Raw genomic sequence first — 16899 nt, forward strand, 5'->3', positions numbered from 1 at the left:
GCTTTAGCCAGGGTTCCCACTCGACCCTCTTAAACCCCAATGTCTTAAGCACTGCTTAAATAAATTTATCCTTAAACGTGGGTTGCTTGGCAGATGACCCAGTAGAGGTCTTCTCGTGGATCTGGATGTGAACTGGTACAACTGGACCGCATCCCGTGTTGGATGCTGGGGGTAAAAGGGTGATTCCCGGTCCGGGTTCCTGCAGGACTTAGGCTGTGAGTCAGCGTATGAAAAATGCACCACTTTGTAGCACTGATATTCCCAATCTACTGCAAATTCCAGTTATTTTTTCCCCTCGTTTAAGCACGCTTATTTTCTTTGGCGTTAGTTGTGTAACTGCTGAATTTGGCCCCTTATCTGCGAGGGGACTTTCTTGCCTGCGGCAGTGTTTTACCTCCTTAATACAGCTGTAATGTTCTGTAGCTTTTTATTAAATATAGACCACTTAATTTTGTGCCTGAAATAACCCATTTGACAGTTCAAAGGAGTGTTTCTGTAGGGGAAACAGCTCTCAAGATGATTTAATATTAATAAAACAGGAGAGGAAAAAAGGATCATGCCAGTGGCTGGGATGATTGCGTGTAAAACCCTTATGGTATCCCAGACCCACATAATAACTTCAAATATCTGGTGAGAATGCAAAATATTGCAACCTCACTACCGGAAAGAAAGTCAAAGCAGCTGTGTTACATCTCTCCCGTCCAAATTAAATCTGCAGGCTGCTGGTTGAGTACAGGCTTGGCACTGCTGTCTGGCTCTGGCAGCTGCCTGTGCGTGTTCCTAAAATCCCAGGGAGTCACTGGATGAGTGGGAGGGTGGGATGAGGGCAGGGGACTCTCAGAGGATGGGTATGGCTTTAAATTTGCTGTATTTTGGTCCTGGTTTTAATTAGAATTGGTTTTGCTTGCAGGTCCTCTGTGGCAGGTAACACCGCGCCCGGGAGATCGAGCAACCACGGTGCAGCATCCTCACAGTAAAAGAGGCTTTTGCGGAAAGGCTTTTCTCCGTATCCTCGTGGAAGTTTAATCCTTATCTCCCCGTACCATCTCTGTCCTTGCGTCCCTCCCTGGGGCTAATTATTCCTATGTAAACAGAAGAAGCTCAAGTCTCCTGCTGCGCTTTGGCACGTTCGAGGTGCTTGGCTCCCTGGTCCCCAGGGGTGACTCAGTTTTGCCTGGCGAGCGGCTCCCCAACTGATACCGAGCTGTCGGACCAAACACAGGGGGTAAATCTGAGATACAGAAAGACACAGCCCGGGAGCAAAGTCAAAGCAGAGCCCGTGTCCATCTGAGCCACGGGCTTTTTTCCACCGCCCCCCGTAAAATACCACTTCACACTGTGTATGTCTCAGCTGGCTTTAATCACAGGAGAAATAGCTAGATATACAAACTGTGAATCTGTCATCTAAAAATTCTGATCTTCATTTTTGCTGCTGTTTATATTTCCCGGTGCAGAAGGTCTGTGCCATCGTGGATGCTGTCAAACACCATCCTTTGATTTCTGCACCGCAGACTCCCTCCAGCTGAACCCGGGGCTGTTGTTCAGGTTGGCTTTTTTTAGCTTCCATTTCTGGGCCGAAGGCTCAAAGAAGAAAGAGATGGGTGAAATGAGAGCACAGGCTCCAGCAAAGAGGAAAGAGCAGACATATGTCTGGGTGTAGTCATACAGCCACCCTGCAGGAGAAAAGATTGTTATTAAAGCTGTTGGATTTTTCTCACCCAAAAAAAAAAAAAAGGGGAAAAAATAAGAAAATCATTTTGGGAGGTGGGCGGGAAGCAAAGGATGTGTGTTCTCTTTTCAGAATTCCTCAGATATTTTCTTTAAAATATCTTAACTCATCGAGCGCCTGCTGCTGCGCAGCTTTTCCACGGACAGCGGGGACTATCACCGGCAACCTTGCAGGTCACTGCAGAGCTACCTTCTCTTCCTTGTGATGAACGTGGATTTTAGTTTAATTGAATTTAATCCCTGATGGGTTTTTTTTTCCTGCTTAAATAAATGGGCCAAGAGAGGCTGCGGCAGCAGATGGGCGATCCCGTTGGACCGATGCGATGACTTGCATGTGTTGGTGTTTGCAACATCTGGGCTGCAAACTCCAGGCTCCCCAGCCCTGCCTTCTTGTGAGCAGACCCAATTTAACACAGTCTGCCCAATCTGAGCGATCCTAGGCTGGGAGCTTGATGTGAACTTGCTTAAAAGTAACTTTGATAGGACTTAAAAGGAAAAAGATTAAATTCCATAAAGACTCAGGAATCTGCGCGGGGGCAGCTCGCCTTTTAAAATGCCCTCCAAGTGTTGTGTTCGGTTATGGCACATCACCTCCTGTCTAAACAGTCATTTTAAAGGTGGAAAACTCCTCTGTTTGAATCAAAAATATGCAAAGCAATGGCAGTTGCTGCTGCACATAATAAAAACCTTAATGTACCCCCAGATCTGGGTTGAGTGTCCCAGGTGGGTGAGCAGCTGAGCCAGATCTGCTGGGGTAAAATGCAGTTCCTCCCTGGATGTGCACGGTTTACACAAGGGCAGATCTGGCCCAGATTTGGGATTCTTAAAACCAACTCTGGTTATAAAGGGAAATAATAAATAACCCTGGTCTGAGCTGCTCAGGAGCAGTGCTGCTGCTGTAGGGAAGAAAACAGCACTGGTAAAATTCAGGGGTCTGCAGCACCCCAGAAGTGCTCACATTTTCCTCGCTGTAGATTTCCACGCCTGCGGGAGGGTTTTATAAATCAGAGGAGAGGCTGCGGCTGCTTTGCTCTGCCCTGGCTTCGGTTTCTGTTGGCTCGTGCCTTTCTCAGGGGGAGTTTTCAGCTCTGTTTTCTCTTTTTCTGAGGGATATCATGTGAGCCGCGGCGCAGGCGAAGACGGAGCTCGCTGTGGGAAAGGAGCATCCCATGGTGCTGGGCTCGGTGACGTGGCTGGCTCTCCCGTGCCCCTTCTGTTTTTGCAGAGTGGTTTATTCTGCAAGGTGGGATCTGGGTTTGTTCTCCAAGGTGGGATCTGGGTTTGCTGCCTGAAAGTCTGGAGGATTTGGGCAGCAGAAGGGATGCTAACGCAGCCATTTGTAAGATGCACAGGACAGAAAGCTCCAGTTGTGGAGCTCTGATTTATTTAAATGTAATTTGTACACGTATTTTAGGATTTGTTTTGGGTTTTTTTTTTTCTATAAGCTCTACTTGACGCTGAAGGACCAGCATTGCCTCCTCACCAGCAGTGCAGCCATCGCCTCCCACCCCGTGACACCTTTTAAACCACCTGCGGTGCCTGTGTCCCGACTCCCCATCCAAAAAACCACAACCCTTCCTGCTGCAGAAAGCTGAATTCAAAGCTGGAGGTGTGCGAACTTCAGCAAAGCAGTGGTTTTGTAAGCAATACCAGTAAATCCCTGGTACCTCGGTGGTCTGAGCTAAACGTGCACGACACCAGCTCACGCTGCGCTGTGTAAATTGTGCTGCCGGTCTGTAATCAGAAATTCTGCTTATTTCTGATGCCTTAAGGAGCATGAATCCCAGGTAGAATTTAAATGACAGCATCTCCATGCCCGTGCTAGCACAGCTTTTAAGTGACTCCATCTTCTTCCCCATCCCCACTCAAATTTGGGGGGGCTGGTGTTTGCGTGCCGGTTGTTGGACTCTGTTTTGCAGCCGTGCGTTGGGTGGTTTGGTTGATTTTTGCAGTCTGAGTTATGGCTTTGTGCTGCTGACGGCAAGAAAATACGTCCTCCTCTCCTCAGCTCGCTTGCGGCTTGCCAAAATAACGTTTGTTCTGTGTTGTGTTTGGTTTTTGGCAGAAGGACCCAGCAGAGGTGGCGAATCTGGAGCTCAGAAGGAGCCTTCAAACTTTTCACCCTGGGCTTTGGGCCGGGTCGGCTGCCCCTGGATTTGATGGCTTTTAATTAAACAGATTTGCAGGTAAGTCACCTTTTCGTTGCGTTGCGATTAGGCTTCGTTCTAGTGTGCCAAATAAGTTTTTTGAACCTGCGTGGTTCTCATTATGCCTTGGGATTTCAAATAGTTGAGTTTTAGAAAGCTGTAATTCTGAAGTCGTGGTTTAGGGAGGTCAGCAGCAGTCAGAGGCACTAAACCCCTGGGTCTCATTTAAATCTCAGTCCTGTCCTGTGTTCTGCAAGGAGCGGATGCTTTTGGGCCCTTAATCGGTAGCTTCTGGCCGTACTCAGTTTTCATGCTCAATATTGGAAGGGAAAATTGCCGAATTTCTCTCGGCTCACAACCCTACATCCTGAACCTTGAATTGTTTCCCTCTTGCTCTGCTCACAGCAGCGAGAGTTTTGCTTCTTGGCTTTATTTGGCCTTTATTTACGCTACCAGTATTAAGAAGACTGATTTCTGTATAAGGCTTTTTTGCAGGAAACCTGCTTGCTTTACAAAACCCAGAAATATTCATGCGGTGAGCAGTTAGCACTTCCAGAAAGCAAAAGGCTTCCCATTAGCAAAAACATATTGGAGGCAGATAAAAGCGTAACCGCTATCTTAGCAGATGTGATGCATGGGTAAGAGAGCGCCAAATTATTTAGCTGTTTTTCATACCGTCCGTTCCTGCATCAGGGAATTTACTGCAGTGGTTGTACAGGGTGGACATAGATCTTGTATCAGGAGAAGAGATCTCACCCGACACGAGCTATGCATCACTGTGACAGAGTAAAGCACGCTGTCAATGAAACGCTTTAGCTGCTTGAAAATTGCAGCCATGTACAGAGTTTTACCAACCTCGAAATATCGATTTGGGAAATCAATTTTGTTGCCGCACTCTCGCCGTGTGGCGGTGTTGCTAAAACTTTGCCCGGAGCCGGTATTTACCAAATCCTTGGCAGCTTCCAGCAAAGTGCCTCCGTGGGCATGGGGCAGCTGATGTAGCAGAGGGTAGGAAGCAATAAATGAAGAAGAAATTGCCAGGTTTTATGCAGGATGCGTTTGCGAGGTGAGTGACAGGACCTCATGCACGCTGATGTTTGACCTTGCAGCTTTTTGGGGTTTCCTTGTATCGCCAGGACTGAGGAAGAGCTCAGATCCTGTTTGCAGCCGTGAGCTGTGGCCACAGGGGCATCGGGGAAGGAAAAGCTTTGTCCTGGCCAAGATGTTTGGAGGAGAACAAGTCCCCTGCTCGCAAACAGAGACTGGAAACACTTGAAATGTGCCAGCTAACTCCAAACTGCCTTGGTTTGCTGGCAGCGGGAGGAGAGGGACGGCCTTTCATCCTCCTTATCTTTGGGCCCAGCAGCTCTCGTGGCTGAGCTGCGTAATCTCCTTCACAACAAGAGATTACCGAGACCTCTCCTCGGGTCTGCTCGGAGGGAACCACTGCTGAGCCCGTCCTCGCTTCACCTCCCTCTCCCTGCCTCCCCTCTGCCCAGCATCGGGGTTATAATGCCCCTTTGGGGGTAAAATCCATGGTAATGTTATAGAGAATAAATGTAATAGAGAATAGCTGGGGTTTAGGCAGCTTTTTGCCAACCTGCTCGTTGGGTTTTGCGAATTCCCCAGCAAAATATTGCCTGTGTATAGCAATAAATTTCTGAATTTCTTTCTTTTCTTTTCTCACTAGGACAGATCACAGAATCACAGAATGGCTTGGTTGGAAAAGCCCTCTGAGCTCATCACGTCCAACCGCTCCTGTCTACCCCCTAAACCATATCCCTAAGTACCTCGTCTACCCGCTCTTTAAACACATCCAGGGATGGTGACTCCACCACCTCCCTTGGGCAGCCTGTTCCAGCTTCTGACGACCCTCTCAGTAAAGAACTTCCTCCTTATCTCTGACCTGAACCTCCCTTGGCACAGCTTGGTGCCGTTTCCCCTTGTTCTATCCCCATCACCTGGGAGAAGAGCCCAGCACCCACCTCTCTCCAAGCTCCCTTGAGGCAGCTGGAGGTGGTGATGAGGTCTCCCCTCAGCCTTCTCTTCTCCAGGCTAAACAAGCCCAGTTCCCTCAGCCGCTCCTCATCAGGCTTGTTCTCCAGAGCCCTCCCCATCCTTGTGGCTCTGCTCTGAACACGCTCCAGAATCTCCACATCCTTCTTCTAGTGAGGGGCCCACAACTGAACACAGCACTCGAGGTGCGAATAAAGCATCCCTGGATGTATACGGGTAGGAGGTCGGACCAGCAGCGTGTTTTACCCCCAGCTCTCTGTGGTAGATATGTATTATGAGTAATGTTAGAGTTACCTGCTAGAGGAGGTCCACCGACGGCCGCTATCCCAGCAAAGAAGGCAGCAAACCCCAAGTAGCTGTGGAGTTTTTGCACGCCCACCAAATCGACCTGTTCGTAAAACCAAAATGGGTCATTATTGAGTGAGTTTGAGTGAAGGTGAAGTGCTGTTTTATTTAAATTATGATTATCTGGGGAGTTTCCTCTTCAGCTGCAGATTTGAAAGGACTTTGCACCTCGAGGTCTGATCCTGCCTGGGATCCGCTCGCCTCCTTAAGGCCAGCGTGGAAATTACTCGGATGTGAAGATGCTTTCCAGCTGCTTGGGCATCTCCCAAATAACTGGTAATGCTGCTGAGACATCAAGGAAGGTGTTTTAAACTCTGAGTTCCTTCCCAGGAAGAAATACCAAATCATAATGATGCCTCCCTGTCCAGGTCCTGCCATATATTTGCACATTATAGATAATTCTGGGATGGGGAGCAGGATGGATCCATTCATTTCTTAGAATTATTTGGTTGGGAAAGCCCTTTAAGATCATTGAGTCCAACCATGAACAATTTCCCAGCAGCTGGAGCAGGCTCCTTCAGAAAGGAGGATGGGAAAGGCAATTAGCAGGGTCGTTAAAAATCAGCAGTAAACTGAATTATTTTATTATCACTGAATTATTTTATTCAGGGTGACAGAGCCCTGGCCCAGGCTGCCCAGAGAGGTTGTGGAGTCTCCTTCTCTGCAGACATTCAAAACCCGCCTGGACGCCTTCCTGTGTAACCTCATCTGGGTGTTCCTGCTCCGGCAGGGGGATTGGACTGGGTGAGCTTTGGAGGTCCCTTCCAATCCCTAATGGTCTGTGTTCTGTGTGATTATCAAAGAAATCAGTCCTTCTGTTGCATCTGTGGGTACCAGCGAGGGGGTTGGAGACATCTGGGGCCCTCCAGTGGCTCAGACTGGGAAGACTGGAGGGGGCTACAGCAACCCAGGGTAACTCAGCTTTATGAAAGGGTTTTTGGGTCATTTTCCAACTGGAAATGGTGCCTATTTTAAACGAGATTTCCTACTCACCAGCACAGGGAGGACCAGAGCCATGAAGCCGCCGCAGAAGACGGCGAAGGCCACGGCGTAGGCCATGAGCAGGGGGAAGGTGGTGGCCAGGGGACACAGCAGGTTGGTGGCTCCGCACAGGACCAGGTAAGCCGCGTAGTAGTGGTACTTCTTGGTCCAGTTCTGGTCTGCGACCCAGCCCGAGAGCAGCTGGCTGAGCATCTCCGTGACCCCTGTGGGGAAGAGGAGTTCAGAGCCTCAAAAAAGACTTTGTTTCCATTGGTTTTTCACTCTTTTGATTCCCCTGCGCTTGCTGTACGATTCGCGACCGCAAAGGGCTGAAATGCCAACGAGTTACGGGAAAGCTTTTTTAGGCTGTTGTAAAATTCATGCTCCTTTTATTTTATCTTTTTCCCCTTACCTTGGTGCCTGCTATTGCCAAGTGCCTGTGGGTGCACCAGAGTGGTCTGTAAAGGTTCAATTAAGGGCTGTGCACTCAGCAGAAAACCCTGCAGCGCCCTTCAGTAAAACCAGGAACGATTCGCTTGCTGTTTGGTCTCGTTTTCAAGACAGAGAGAAAGCAGAGTATTAAGAAATATGCTTATGAGGTTTGAATTTTTAGAAAGGAGCAATGAAGGGCTGAAGCCCAGCGGTTTTTTGGAGGCTCAGCAAACTTTTGATACTTGGTTTTTACGTTTCTCAATACATTTTTATGAACTCAAGATCAGAGGAGCGCTTCACTGTCAGCCAGTCCCTTGCTGACCGCCGTGGCCCTCCTCCTCTTAATTCAGGATGTCAGATTAATCGCTGCCCTCTCCTTCTGGGTGCCTTGACAGCACATTTCTAAATATTATACAGCGTTGTAGACATAACGTTTATTTTTATACAATAAAATATTTTATGATGACTGAGGCCGGAGGCGCTTTCTTAACTCAGTGCGACTTCAGTGTTAATCCCTGCTTATAATCAGGGATATTTTGGTTTTTGGGGGGGCTGTAGGTTGTTTTCTCCCCCTTTTGGAGGTGAACGTGCCAGATCTAAGTTAATGTTGGGGGTTTTTTCCCCCCACTATTGAATTTTTCTCGCCCCGCACACATTCCTGGGTCAAACTGGAGGCTTTTAAACGCCGAGGGACTCTGGATTTTTGTGGGTTTTGGGTTTGAGCAAAGCAGGGGCCGTGGTGGGAGAGCTTGAGGAGGACAGATCGTTCCTGTGTCATGGGGAAACTGGTGTTTGCTGGGCGCAGCAAGGGGGGGTTCCCTCTGGTTTGGGTTGAGGGAACCACTCACCACGCGAGAGCAGCTTTGTACGTGTACAGAAAGTGATGCCTTACAGAAAAGAGGGAGCAAGAGCTGCGAGCAAAACCTCTTCCAGCAAGATTTACTCTAGGATGCATTTGGGACTATTTCACGGCAAGATTTGTGGTGTTTTTTCTTCCCTATTTTGGTCTCCTCGTGATTATAAATCAGGGCTGAAAAAGACTCTGTCACCTACCAGCCACCGAGATGAGGTAAGAGGCGTCCATGCTGCTTATGCCCAGCGTCCGGGCCCTGGCCACCAGGTGGAAGATGGGCACGAAGTAGGCCAAGTGGCTGAACAGAAAGGACCACGTGAAGATGCAGAAGATGGGATCCGTCAGCGGGGAGAAGTCGAGGAGAGGCTGGGAATCTTCTTTTCCCCTCTGTTTAAAGAATTTGTGGCTTCTCTTGGCCTTGGTCATCGTTTCTTGGCAAGGTTTCTCCATCGTTTCTGAACCAGAGACGTCCTTGTTGTGGGACACCGCGAGTCCCTCTGTGGTGGGAAGCTCCTGTGCACTGCGAAGCTGCATTTCCCCGTGAGTGGTTTCATCCAAGCACCCATCGAGGGTTTCTGGATCCTTCTTTGCCATTAAACACCCGTGGTCTGGGTTTTCGGGTGGCTGGGCAGCGGCAGGTCGCAGCAGCATGCTGGAAGGCACGAGGTTCAACATGATGCCTCCGAAAATCAGGAGGGTACCTGAGGGAAGAGGAAAGATGCTTTTTTTGTTGGCTTGGGAAGGGAGGAGCAGCAGGAAATGATCTTTTTAGAACAGTATAGCTTGTATACTGGAGCATGTTCAGAGAAGAGCCACAGGGATGGTGAAGGCTCTGGAGAACAAGCCTGATGAGGAGCGGCTGAGGGAACTGGGCTTGTTCAGCCTGGAGAAGAGAAGGCTGAGGGGAGACCTCATCACCACCTACAACTGCCTCAAGGGAGGTTGTGGAGAGGTGGGTGCTGGGCTCTTCTCCCAGGTGATGGGGGATAGAACAAGGGGAAACGGCACCAAGCTGTGCCAAGGGAGGTTCAGGTTAGAGATAAGGAGGAAGTTCTTTACTGAGAGGGTCGTCAGAAGCTGGCACAGGCTGCCCAGGGAGGTGGTGGAGTCACCATCCCTGGATGTGTTTAAAGAGCGGGTAGACGAGGTACTTAAGGATATGGTTTAGGGGGTAGACAGGAGCGGTTGGACGTGATGATCTCAGAGGGCTTTTCCAACCGAGCGATTCTGTGATTCTGTGTATTGAACACAGAGACAGCCCTGCTGTAAGGAGGAGGTATCCTACATGAGCTTTTATCCCCTTTTTTTAAATTGTTTTATTCTTTATTCCTATTGTATTTCCCATCCCTTTCGCCGTGGTGCACACAACAGAGCTGCCTCTGGGGCTTGGGTTTGTTTTCTCTCATTAGGAGTCCAATACACGTGATGGACCTTCAAGTTTGGCCTGGACCAGTGCAGTGAAAGTAGGGCTTTTCAGTTTTGGTTTTGGTTTCTGAGGACTCTGACTTAAGTTAATGACTAATTAAGTGTTTAATCATTAACAAGATGTCCCCAAACTATCCTAGCAGAGGCAGAGTTGTTCCTCAGTGCATCCAATTTTAATCTTTAAAAAAAATTTCCTCTTATCCTGCCCGGATATCCTCCAACGCCCTCTTCATGCTGATGAATTTGGATGAAGGGAGGAGATGCGCTCACCTTGCCAGCCATAAAAATCGATGAGAAACTGAGTGAAGGGCGCGATCAGAAACGTCAGCCCCATCCCGGAGCGGGCGATGGCGTTGGAGAAAGCCAAGCGTGTCCTGCAGCGCTTGGCCGTCATCACCGCTGCCGCCTGGTAAAGGCAGGCGAACCCCAACCCTGCAGGAAGGGAGAGAAATCGAGGTGTCCATACCCAAAAATGGACTGTTTTGTATCCTGAGCTTTAGGGGTTCAAGGTCAGGCCAGCCCGGGCTCATCCCTGCAGTAAAGCAGGGTCCTTCAGTAGGACCTGAAGGGTTCATGGTTCAGGGTTCAGCCCTGTGGGGTTCATGGGCTGAAAACAGGGGGGACTTTTGCTTTTGCAATGGAATAAGAGAGTAGAGAATAAGATTTCACATATGGTATTTAATATCTGGAGGGTTTGAGGCTGTGCATTTTTAGTAAGGGATTTCAAAAAGCTAGGATTTCTGTTTGGTCTGGGGGAAAAAAGCAGAGTTAGTTGGGTCTAGCATGTTGAAACTGGTATTTCATGCTCTGGGGCGGGAAGGTTTGGGGTTTCACACAACATCTCATAGAAGATAAGAGGATCCCCTAAAGCCAGGGATGCTTTGCTACGAGAGGAACCGCCTGGGTTAATGTTAAAGGAGCCGTTTTTCCCCATCGTGCCCAGGAAAACCGCGGCGAGTCTCACCCAGGAGCAGTCCCATGGAGCCGCAGAGGAAGGGGACGCTGGTGGCCCTGGTGCTCAGCAGGCAGCCCCCGCTGACCAAGCCGGCCCCGAGGATGGAGGTGGGCCGCTCGCCCAGCCTCCCGCAGACCACGGCCACCAGCGGGGCTGCAAGGGAAAAGAGGGAGACGTTTTAGAGGTTAGAGATAAGGAGGAAGTTCTTTCCTGAGAGGGTCGTCAGAAGCTGGACCAGGCTGCCCAGGGAGGTGGTGGAGTCACCATCCCTGGATGTGTTTAAAGAGCGGGTAGACGAGGTACTTAGGGATATGGTTTAGGGGGTAGACAGGAACGGTTGGATATGATGATCTCAGAGGGCTTTTCCAACCGAGAGACTCTGTGATTCTGTGTGTGTGTGTTTCGGGGTGAAGGTGCCAAGTGGTGCCTTGCAGGGCTCGGGGACTTGTGCTGGGGTTGTGGCATTGGGTGTCCCCCTGTGTTCCCTTGGGAGGGAGTGGGGACCATGAGAAATTTGGGATGGGTCGATATTTGACAGACATTGCCTTGTACTCAGGGGATGGGACAGGGGGAGGAATCGGAGGAAAATCGGAGAAGGAAATTCTCGGTGACAAACAATGATAGGACAAGGGGTAACGGACACAAACTGGAACACAGGAGGTTCCACTTCAATTGGAGAAGAAACTTCTCAGTGAGGGTGACAGAGCCCTGGCCCAGGCTGCCCAGAGAGGTTGTGGAGTCTCCTTCTCTGCAGACATTCAAAACCCGCCTGGACGCCTTCCTGTGTAACCTCATCTGGGTGTTCCTGCTCCGGCAGGGGGATTGGACTGGATGAGCTTTGGAGGTCCCTTCCAATCCCTAACGGTCTGGGATTCTGTGAATCGAAGCCCAAACTTCCCGATGTCCTTAACCTGCTCCCTAACGCCAGGAATTCCTCAGAGCTGGATCGCTCGGAGGCGATGATGTTGGTGTTAAGGGAGAAGCTTTGCTCTGGATGTTTATAATAAACCTAGAGATGATCTTTAGGGTCCCTTCCAACCCAAACCACGCTGTGATCCTATAAACCACAGTGTGACACACGCCATGCCCGTCCTTGGCCGCGCCGTCCCCGTCGGTGCGGTCTCACCTGCCAGGAAGCGCAGGGAGGACATGATGGAGCCGATCCAGCTGATCCGCTCCGAGGAGCCCCCCACGTCCTCCTGGAAAGCCACGAAGAAGATCCCAAAACTCTTCAGCATCCCCATCACCAGGACGTTGACCTGAATTGGGAGCAACCCGAGGTGAGATATTGGGCAGGAGGGGAAGCTTTTCCTTCTGCTTTTCTCATCTGGATCATTTGTCGTATTTGGGGAGAAACAACCTGGGACACGGTTACTGGTGTTGGGGAATGGCAGGGTGGACCCGCTGTGGTTTCATCTTAACAGATCCTCAAAAAAAGCCTGTGCAAATTTGCTTTTTCAAAGAAAAAACAAAACAACGCTCAAGCCTGCCTCTCATAGGGCTTTTTTCTTGCTCTGTAATCTATTTTTTAATGCTAAAAAATGGATCTGAGCCCTCTGAAAAGTGCTGAGCGGGGATGGACGTTAGTCAGAGCTGTTTCCCAGGCTTGTGGTGCTGTGGGGGCAAAGGACATTTTGTGTCCTTAGTTTTACCCCCCTCTCCTCGCCGGCAGCGGGGGTTAATGATCGGCAGCGCATTTCTTCACATGGAACGGGAATGGGAGAAGCTTTCCCTGTTTTCCTTGCTGGGGGATGATGTTGCCTTCACCCCTGATGGGAAGGTGGTATTAAAGGCCATGGGGGAGTGGAAAATCAGCGCCTTTAAGTGGTGTTGGGATGCTTGTTCCTCCCAGGAGGGAGTAACCGAGCATCTCTGCGCTGCCTGCACCCGGTGCCGCTCCTGAGGACCCATCCCAGGGTGGGATCTCACCCTTACCAGAGCTACGAGACCCCTTTGGGGTTTGACACCCCAGTACACGAGCAGGGAAAAGTCATCTCATCGCTGCAAGCTGCAGTTCGGGCCCAGGCTGCGCGTTGGGCACCTTGGTTTCCATCACGGGGATGTTTCCAGGTGGTGTCTCCCAGGGAAAGGTGTGAGATGGGCAATGGTGCTTGGTGTAGCAAAACACCTCTGATTTTTGCCCTGGGCTTAATGGGACCAGCCTGTCCTGTCCCCTCCTCAATGTGACTGAGACTCGAGACTTTCTGGGTGAGTTTGTCCTGTTCTTACCAGGAAGAAGTGGAGCACCACTCCCCATGCCCACCCTTCATCCACAGCCTTGGTGCCCGGGCTCTTCCCAGCTGCTGGAGCCCCCTGCTCTTCCTCCTTCCTTTCCCCTGCAAATGAGAATTTCAGGACACGTTAACACCTCACTCTGTTGCTGTTTTGGTTCATCTTTGAACCCTTTGGCTGCTTTGCTGTCCATGAGGTGGGCACCCATATTTTGCACGCAGTTTGCCAAAGCTTTTGAGGGTGGGCGAAGCTTTTTCCCCTCCCTTTTTGCCAACAGATGCTAAATTGCACATGACCACTGCCTGCAAACACTTGGATATCCCTCCTCTTTCCCACCAAATTGCTATAAACACTTAAGCTTTAAGGGATTTTAAGTGACAAGCACCTCACTGCAGCCTTAGAGCGCAGTTTGCTTGGTTTGTGTCAGAATTCAGGGGTCACCATGGGTCCGTGTCCATCTCTGAGCTCTCTGTGGATGCTCTCCCTTCCCTGCTCATTCCTGTCCATTCCCTTGCCCATCCTGCACCTCTGGCAGTGCCAGGATCCTAAACCAATCGTGGCTGATGAACCTGGAGCTTTTCCTTACCGCTGCGCTGCTCCATGCTGGAAAATCCTCCCCGACGCAGACGCTCGCAAAGAGGAATCCTCTCTTCATTTGCTCCGCAGGTTAAATCCCCTCTTCCTGACTTGGCAGCCCTGCTCCTTCACTCTCCTGCGGTGGGGTTGGCAGTGTCCGTCCTTCCCGACGAGCCCCGGAGTGGGACATGGAGCCCAGCGAGCGCTGGGGTTGCGTGGACGGAGCCCGTCCTCCTCCTCCTCCTCCTCCCTGGAGGCAGAGCCCGGCTTGTGGGGCCGAGGCCGGGAGTCCCTCCCCTTCAGGAAACCCGGGGCTTTCGGAGCAGAAATCCTGGCGGGAGGGAAGAGGAAGGGAAGCCACAGGGGGTACAGCTGCAGGGCCTCGCTGTTGAGCGGAGCAGTGGGTGGCAGGGGTGAACTGGAGCCAAACCTGCGGCTGCTGGAGGCTACAGGGGAGCACAGCCCGGTCCCTGTGTGTCCTGAGTGGCCCTTGGCCTGGGCAACTGCGTCATTTTGAGGGGACAGCCTGGAAAGCGTTGGGTTTTCCAGCTGAGATGCTGGGCAGCCGGAGCGGAGCAGCCTTGCTTGAGCAGAGCAGGAATTGAGTTGGCTCCGTGCCTCTATTGTAAATACGCACAAACTCCCGGGTAAACACGGCCCTCGTGCTTCCTGCCCCGTTTCGGTTGACCTCGTCACCCCAGTCGGCGTTCCTGAGGTCACATCAATTCCAGGATCGCCGATACCCATCTCTGCTCCCCTCCCTTGGCAGAGGAGGCGATGCTGTGTCTTACCAGAGGACGTGGCAGAGCCTATGGAGGAGCTTTCCCTATAGCAGGGCTTTAAATACGTGCATCGAGCTTTTATTTAAGTGGAATGGTTTTTGCAATGGGGATGGTTTAAGGGCTTGAAGGTGGGGGATCTGGTGCAGCATCCACGCTCGGAGCTGTGGGGAGGAAACGCTCTGGCTCAAGCTGCTCCCAGGGGAGAGGGGCAACAAGGACCCTCCAAAATCACCCCAGAGCTTGGCCACACCGAGTCCTGGCGCTGAGGCTGGGTCGTTATGCAGGATTAACGCTGATCTCTGCTCCTTTTACTCACTCACATACCCAGGAAGTGTTTGAGCATAGCAGCGTTCCTAGGGGAAAACCCTTCTGCAGGGTGTTTTTTATCCTGCACCGTTTCAAATGCTTTTGAATCTGTAAAAGGGAGAGAGGCCTGGATTTGTGAGGATGTCGTCAACATCCATGTGTGGTTCACACAGCGACCAGGCGGGCGCAGCCAGCACGTTTGGCTTTGAACTTCAATCCAAGGCACGGTAAGTGAGTAACTCCCCCCACAGAACCTTTAACTAGAGGAGGGTAAACATTTCCTAGGAGAAATTACTCAGAAAGTGTTTGTACCTCTTCCACTGGAGGAGACTCCGTGACTTCAGGTCTTTGTGCGTGGCTGCTTTTCTCTTGGGAAATGCTAATGAATCACAGAGTCATTCGGTTGCAAAAGATCTTTAAGATCATTGAGTCCAACCATAATGAAGAAGGGCTTGGGAGAAGTTCCCTCATCGGTTTTGGAAACAAGGCAAAGCAGTGAGCACTGTTTCCACAGCAAAAAGAAGCAAAGGCCTGTTTATGCAGGTTATTTATTGATTTCTCCAACAAATAAGGCCACACACACACCCCTCCCCACTGTAGTATCTGAGCGTTACACGAGCTTGGTGAGTGACCCACACTTCATCCTCAGCAGCACAAGTGCCAAAATGTGAGTTGGAGACCTCGATAGCTGCACAGGAGGTGTTGAGTGGAGGGGGAGAGCCCAGGTCAGCGCTACAAGCACATTCTGAGCTGGAGCAGCAGAGGAGAGCGGTTGTCCAGTGAGGAGGAGCTGGGCAGGAGGAGGGAGTGGAGCGCGGTGCGGGTTCCCAAGGGTCAGGATGCCAGCTTGTGCACTGCCACGGTGATGCTGTCGTGCTTCTGGATCATGATGTTCCTAGAACGAGAAAAGGGGAGTGAGAAGCCAGCTGAGACGAGGAGGAGCTGACAGGGTTGGGGAAGGGGGCAGGGGTGGTCGTTCAGTGGCCGCAGCAACCCCCAGCTCTGCGCTAGACCCACATCCCTAAGTGCCACATCCACGTTTTTGGACCCCTCCAGGGATGGTGACTCCACCACTGCCCTGGGCAGCCCCTTCCAGTGCCAGACAACCCTTTCAGTGAAGAAATTTTTCCTCACATCCAATTTAACCCTCCCCTGGCACAACTTAAGTTGCAGAAGCCACCACCCCCTGTGAGGTTCCCTACTGCTTTTACAGCTCCTGCTTCTTGAGTTCCCATTAATTTAATGAATCCACATATCAATGGCAGTGGCTACCTTCCCCCCAGGGCTTTGGTGATGGGGCTGCTTCTACATTTACTGGGGTAGCTGAAGATGAGGGGAGCTGCTCTGGGGATCTGACTCTGGAGAGGGTCCAGAAAAGGCCAAGAGAGGGGACAAGCGTCACCCCTGCGCAGGGCACTCACCCGCTGTCTGACTCCAGGCACACCACGGGCGTATCGGTCGGGTCGGAGGTGAGCTTGGCTGCCTGCTGGGCCAGGACGGAGATGACACCGGCGTGCTCATCGGAGAGGGTTCCTCGGCCTGTGGGAGAGGGGAGGCGCTGGCCAAAACCATGCGTGCCATGACAGTGGTGTTTCTGATGGTGGTGCTTTGTGTGAAGCTGCCTCTCTCATGAGCTGAGGCAGCTTCTTCCCTAATTGTGACCCTCAAACCACCAAAAAGCCCAAATTCAAGTGGCAGGAAGGGCGGGCTGTGGTTTTCTCCCGTGTGTCTGTGTGTGGAGCTGAGCACCACGGTGCTGGTGGGTGCCAGAGGGACCCTGGGGACCCCTGAAAGGGGTGGAGGGGAGGGAAGGCTGCAGTGGGGCAGGCCCTGGTGCCCCCAGAGTGCCCCAGCACACTAGTGCCCCCAAACCGGGAGGGCTCCCATAGGGCAGGGACCAGTGCCCCCTACCCTCCGGTGTCCTTTGAGGGATAGGGATGGGGCCGGTGCCCCCCAGACCAGGGTCACAGAAACAGCAGACCTCGGTCCCCGCCGCCCCCCGCGATGCTCGGTTACTCACAGCCCAGGTTGAGCCCCTGCGAGTCGGTGCAGAGGACGCCCATCACGGCCGGGCTCTTCATGCTGCGGGGGGAGACAGCGGCGGTCAGCGCCGGGGCGGCC

At 51.5% G+C, this 16899-nt stretch overlaps 2 protein-coding genes across 2 annotated transcripts; both read right to left on the reverse strand.

Moving 5' to 3' along the window:
- Positions 1–1479: 1479 nt before the first annotated feature.
- SLC16A4 (solute carrier family 16, member 4) lies at positions 1480–13716 on the reverse strand. The gene is made up of 9 exons (XM_010191966.1): positions 13701–13716; positions 13112–13218; positions 12009–12141; positions 10892–11035; positions 10198–10359; positions 8703–9203; positions 7230–7441; positions 6186–6279; positions 1480–1673 (listed from the first exon to the last, which is right to left on the reverse strand). The coding sequence occupies exons 1-9, from the start codon at positions 13714–13716 to the stop codon at positions 1480–1482; spliced, it is 1563 nt and encodes a 520-aa protein (XP_010190268.1).
- A 1896-nt stretch (positions 13717–15612) lies between these two features.
- LAMTOR5 (late endosomal/lysosomal adaptor, MAPK and MTOR activator 5) lies at positions 15613–16859 on the reverse strand. The gene is made up of 3 exons (XM_010191963.1): positions 16799–16859; positions 16200–16317; positions 15613–15673 (listed from the first exon to the last, which is right to left on the reverse strand). Exons 1-3 carry the CDS (start codon positions 16857–16859, stop codon positions 15613–15615), a joined length of 240 nt encoding a protein of 79 aa, XP_010190265.1.
- Between the last annotated feature and the right edge of the window lie 40 nt (positions 16860–16899).

Source organism: Mesitornis unicolor, unplaced genomic scaffold, assembly GCF_000695765.1.
Source record: "Mesitornis unicolor isolate BGI_N332 unplaced genomic scaffold, ASM69576v1 scaffold24949, whole genome shotgun sequence".
In the NCBI taxonomy this organism is placed as follows: Eukaryota; Metazoa; Chordata; class Aves; order Mesitornithiformes; family Mesitornithidae; genus Mesitornis; species Mesitornis unicolor.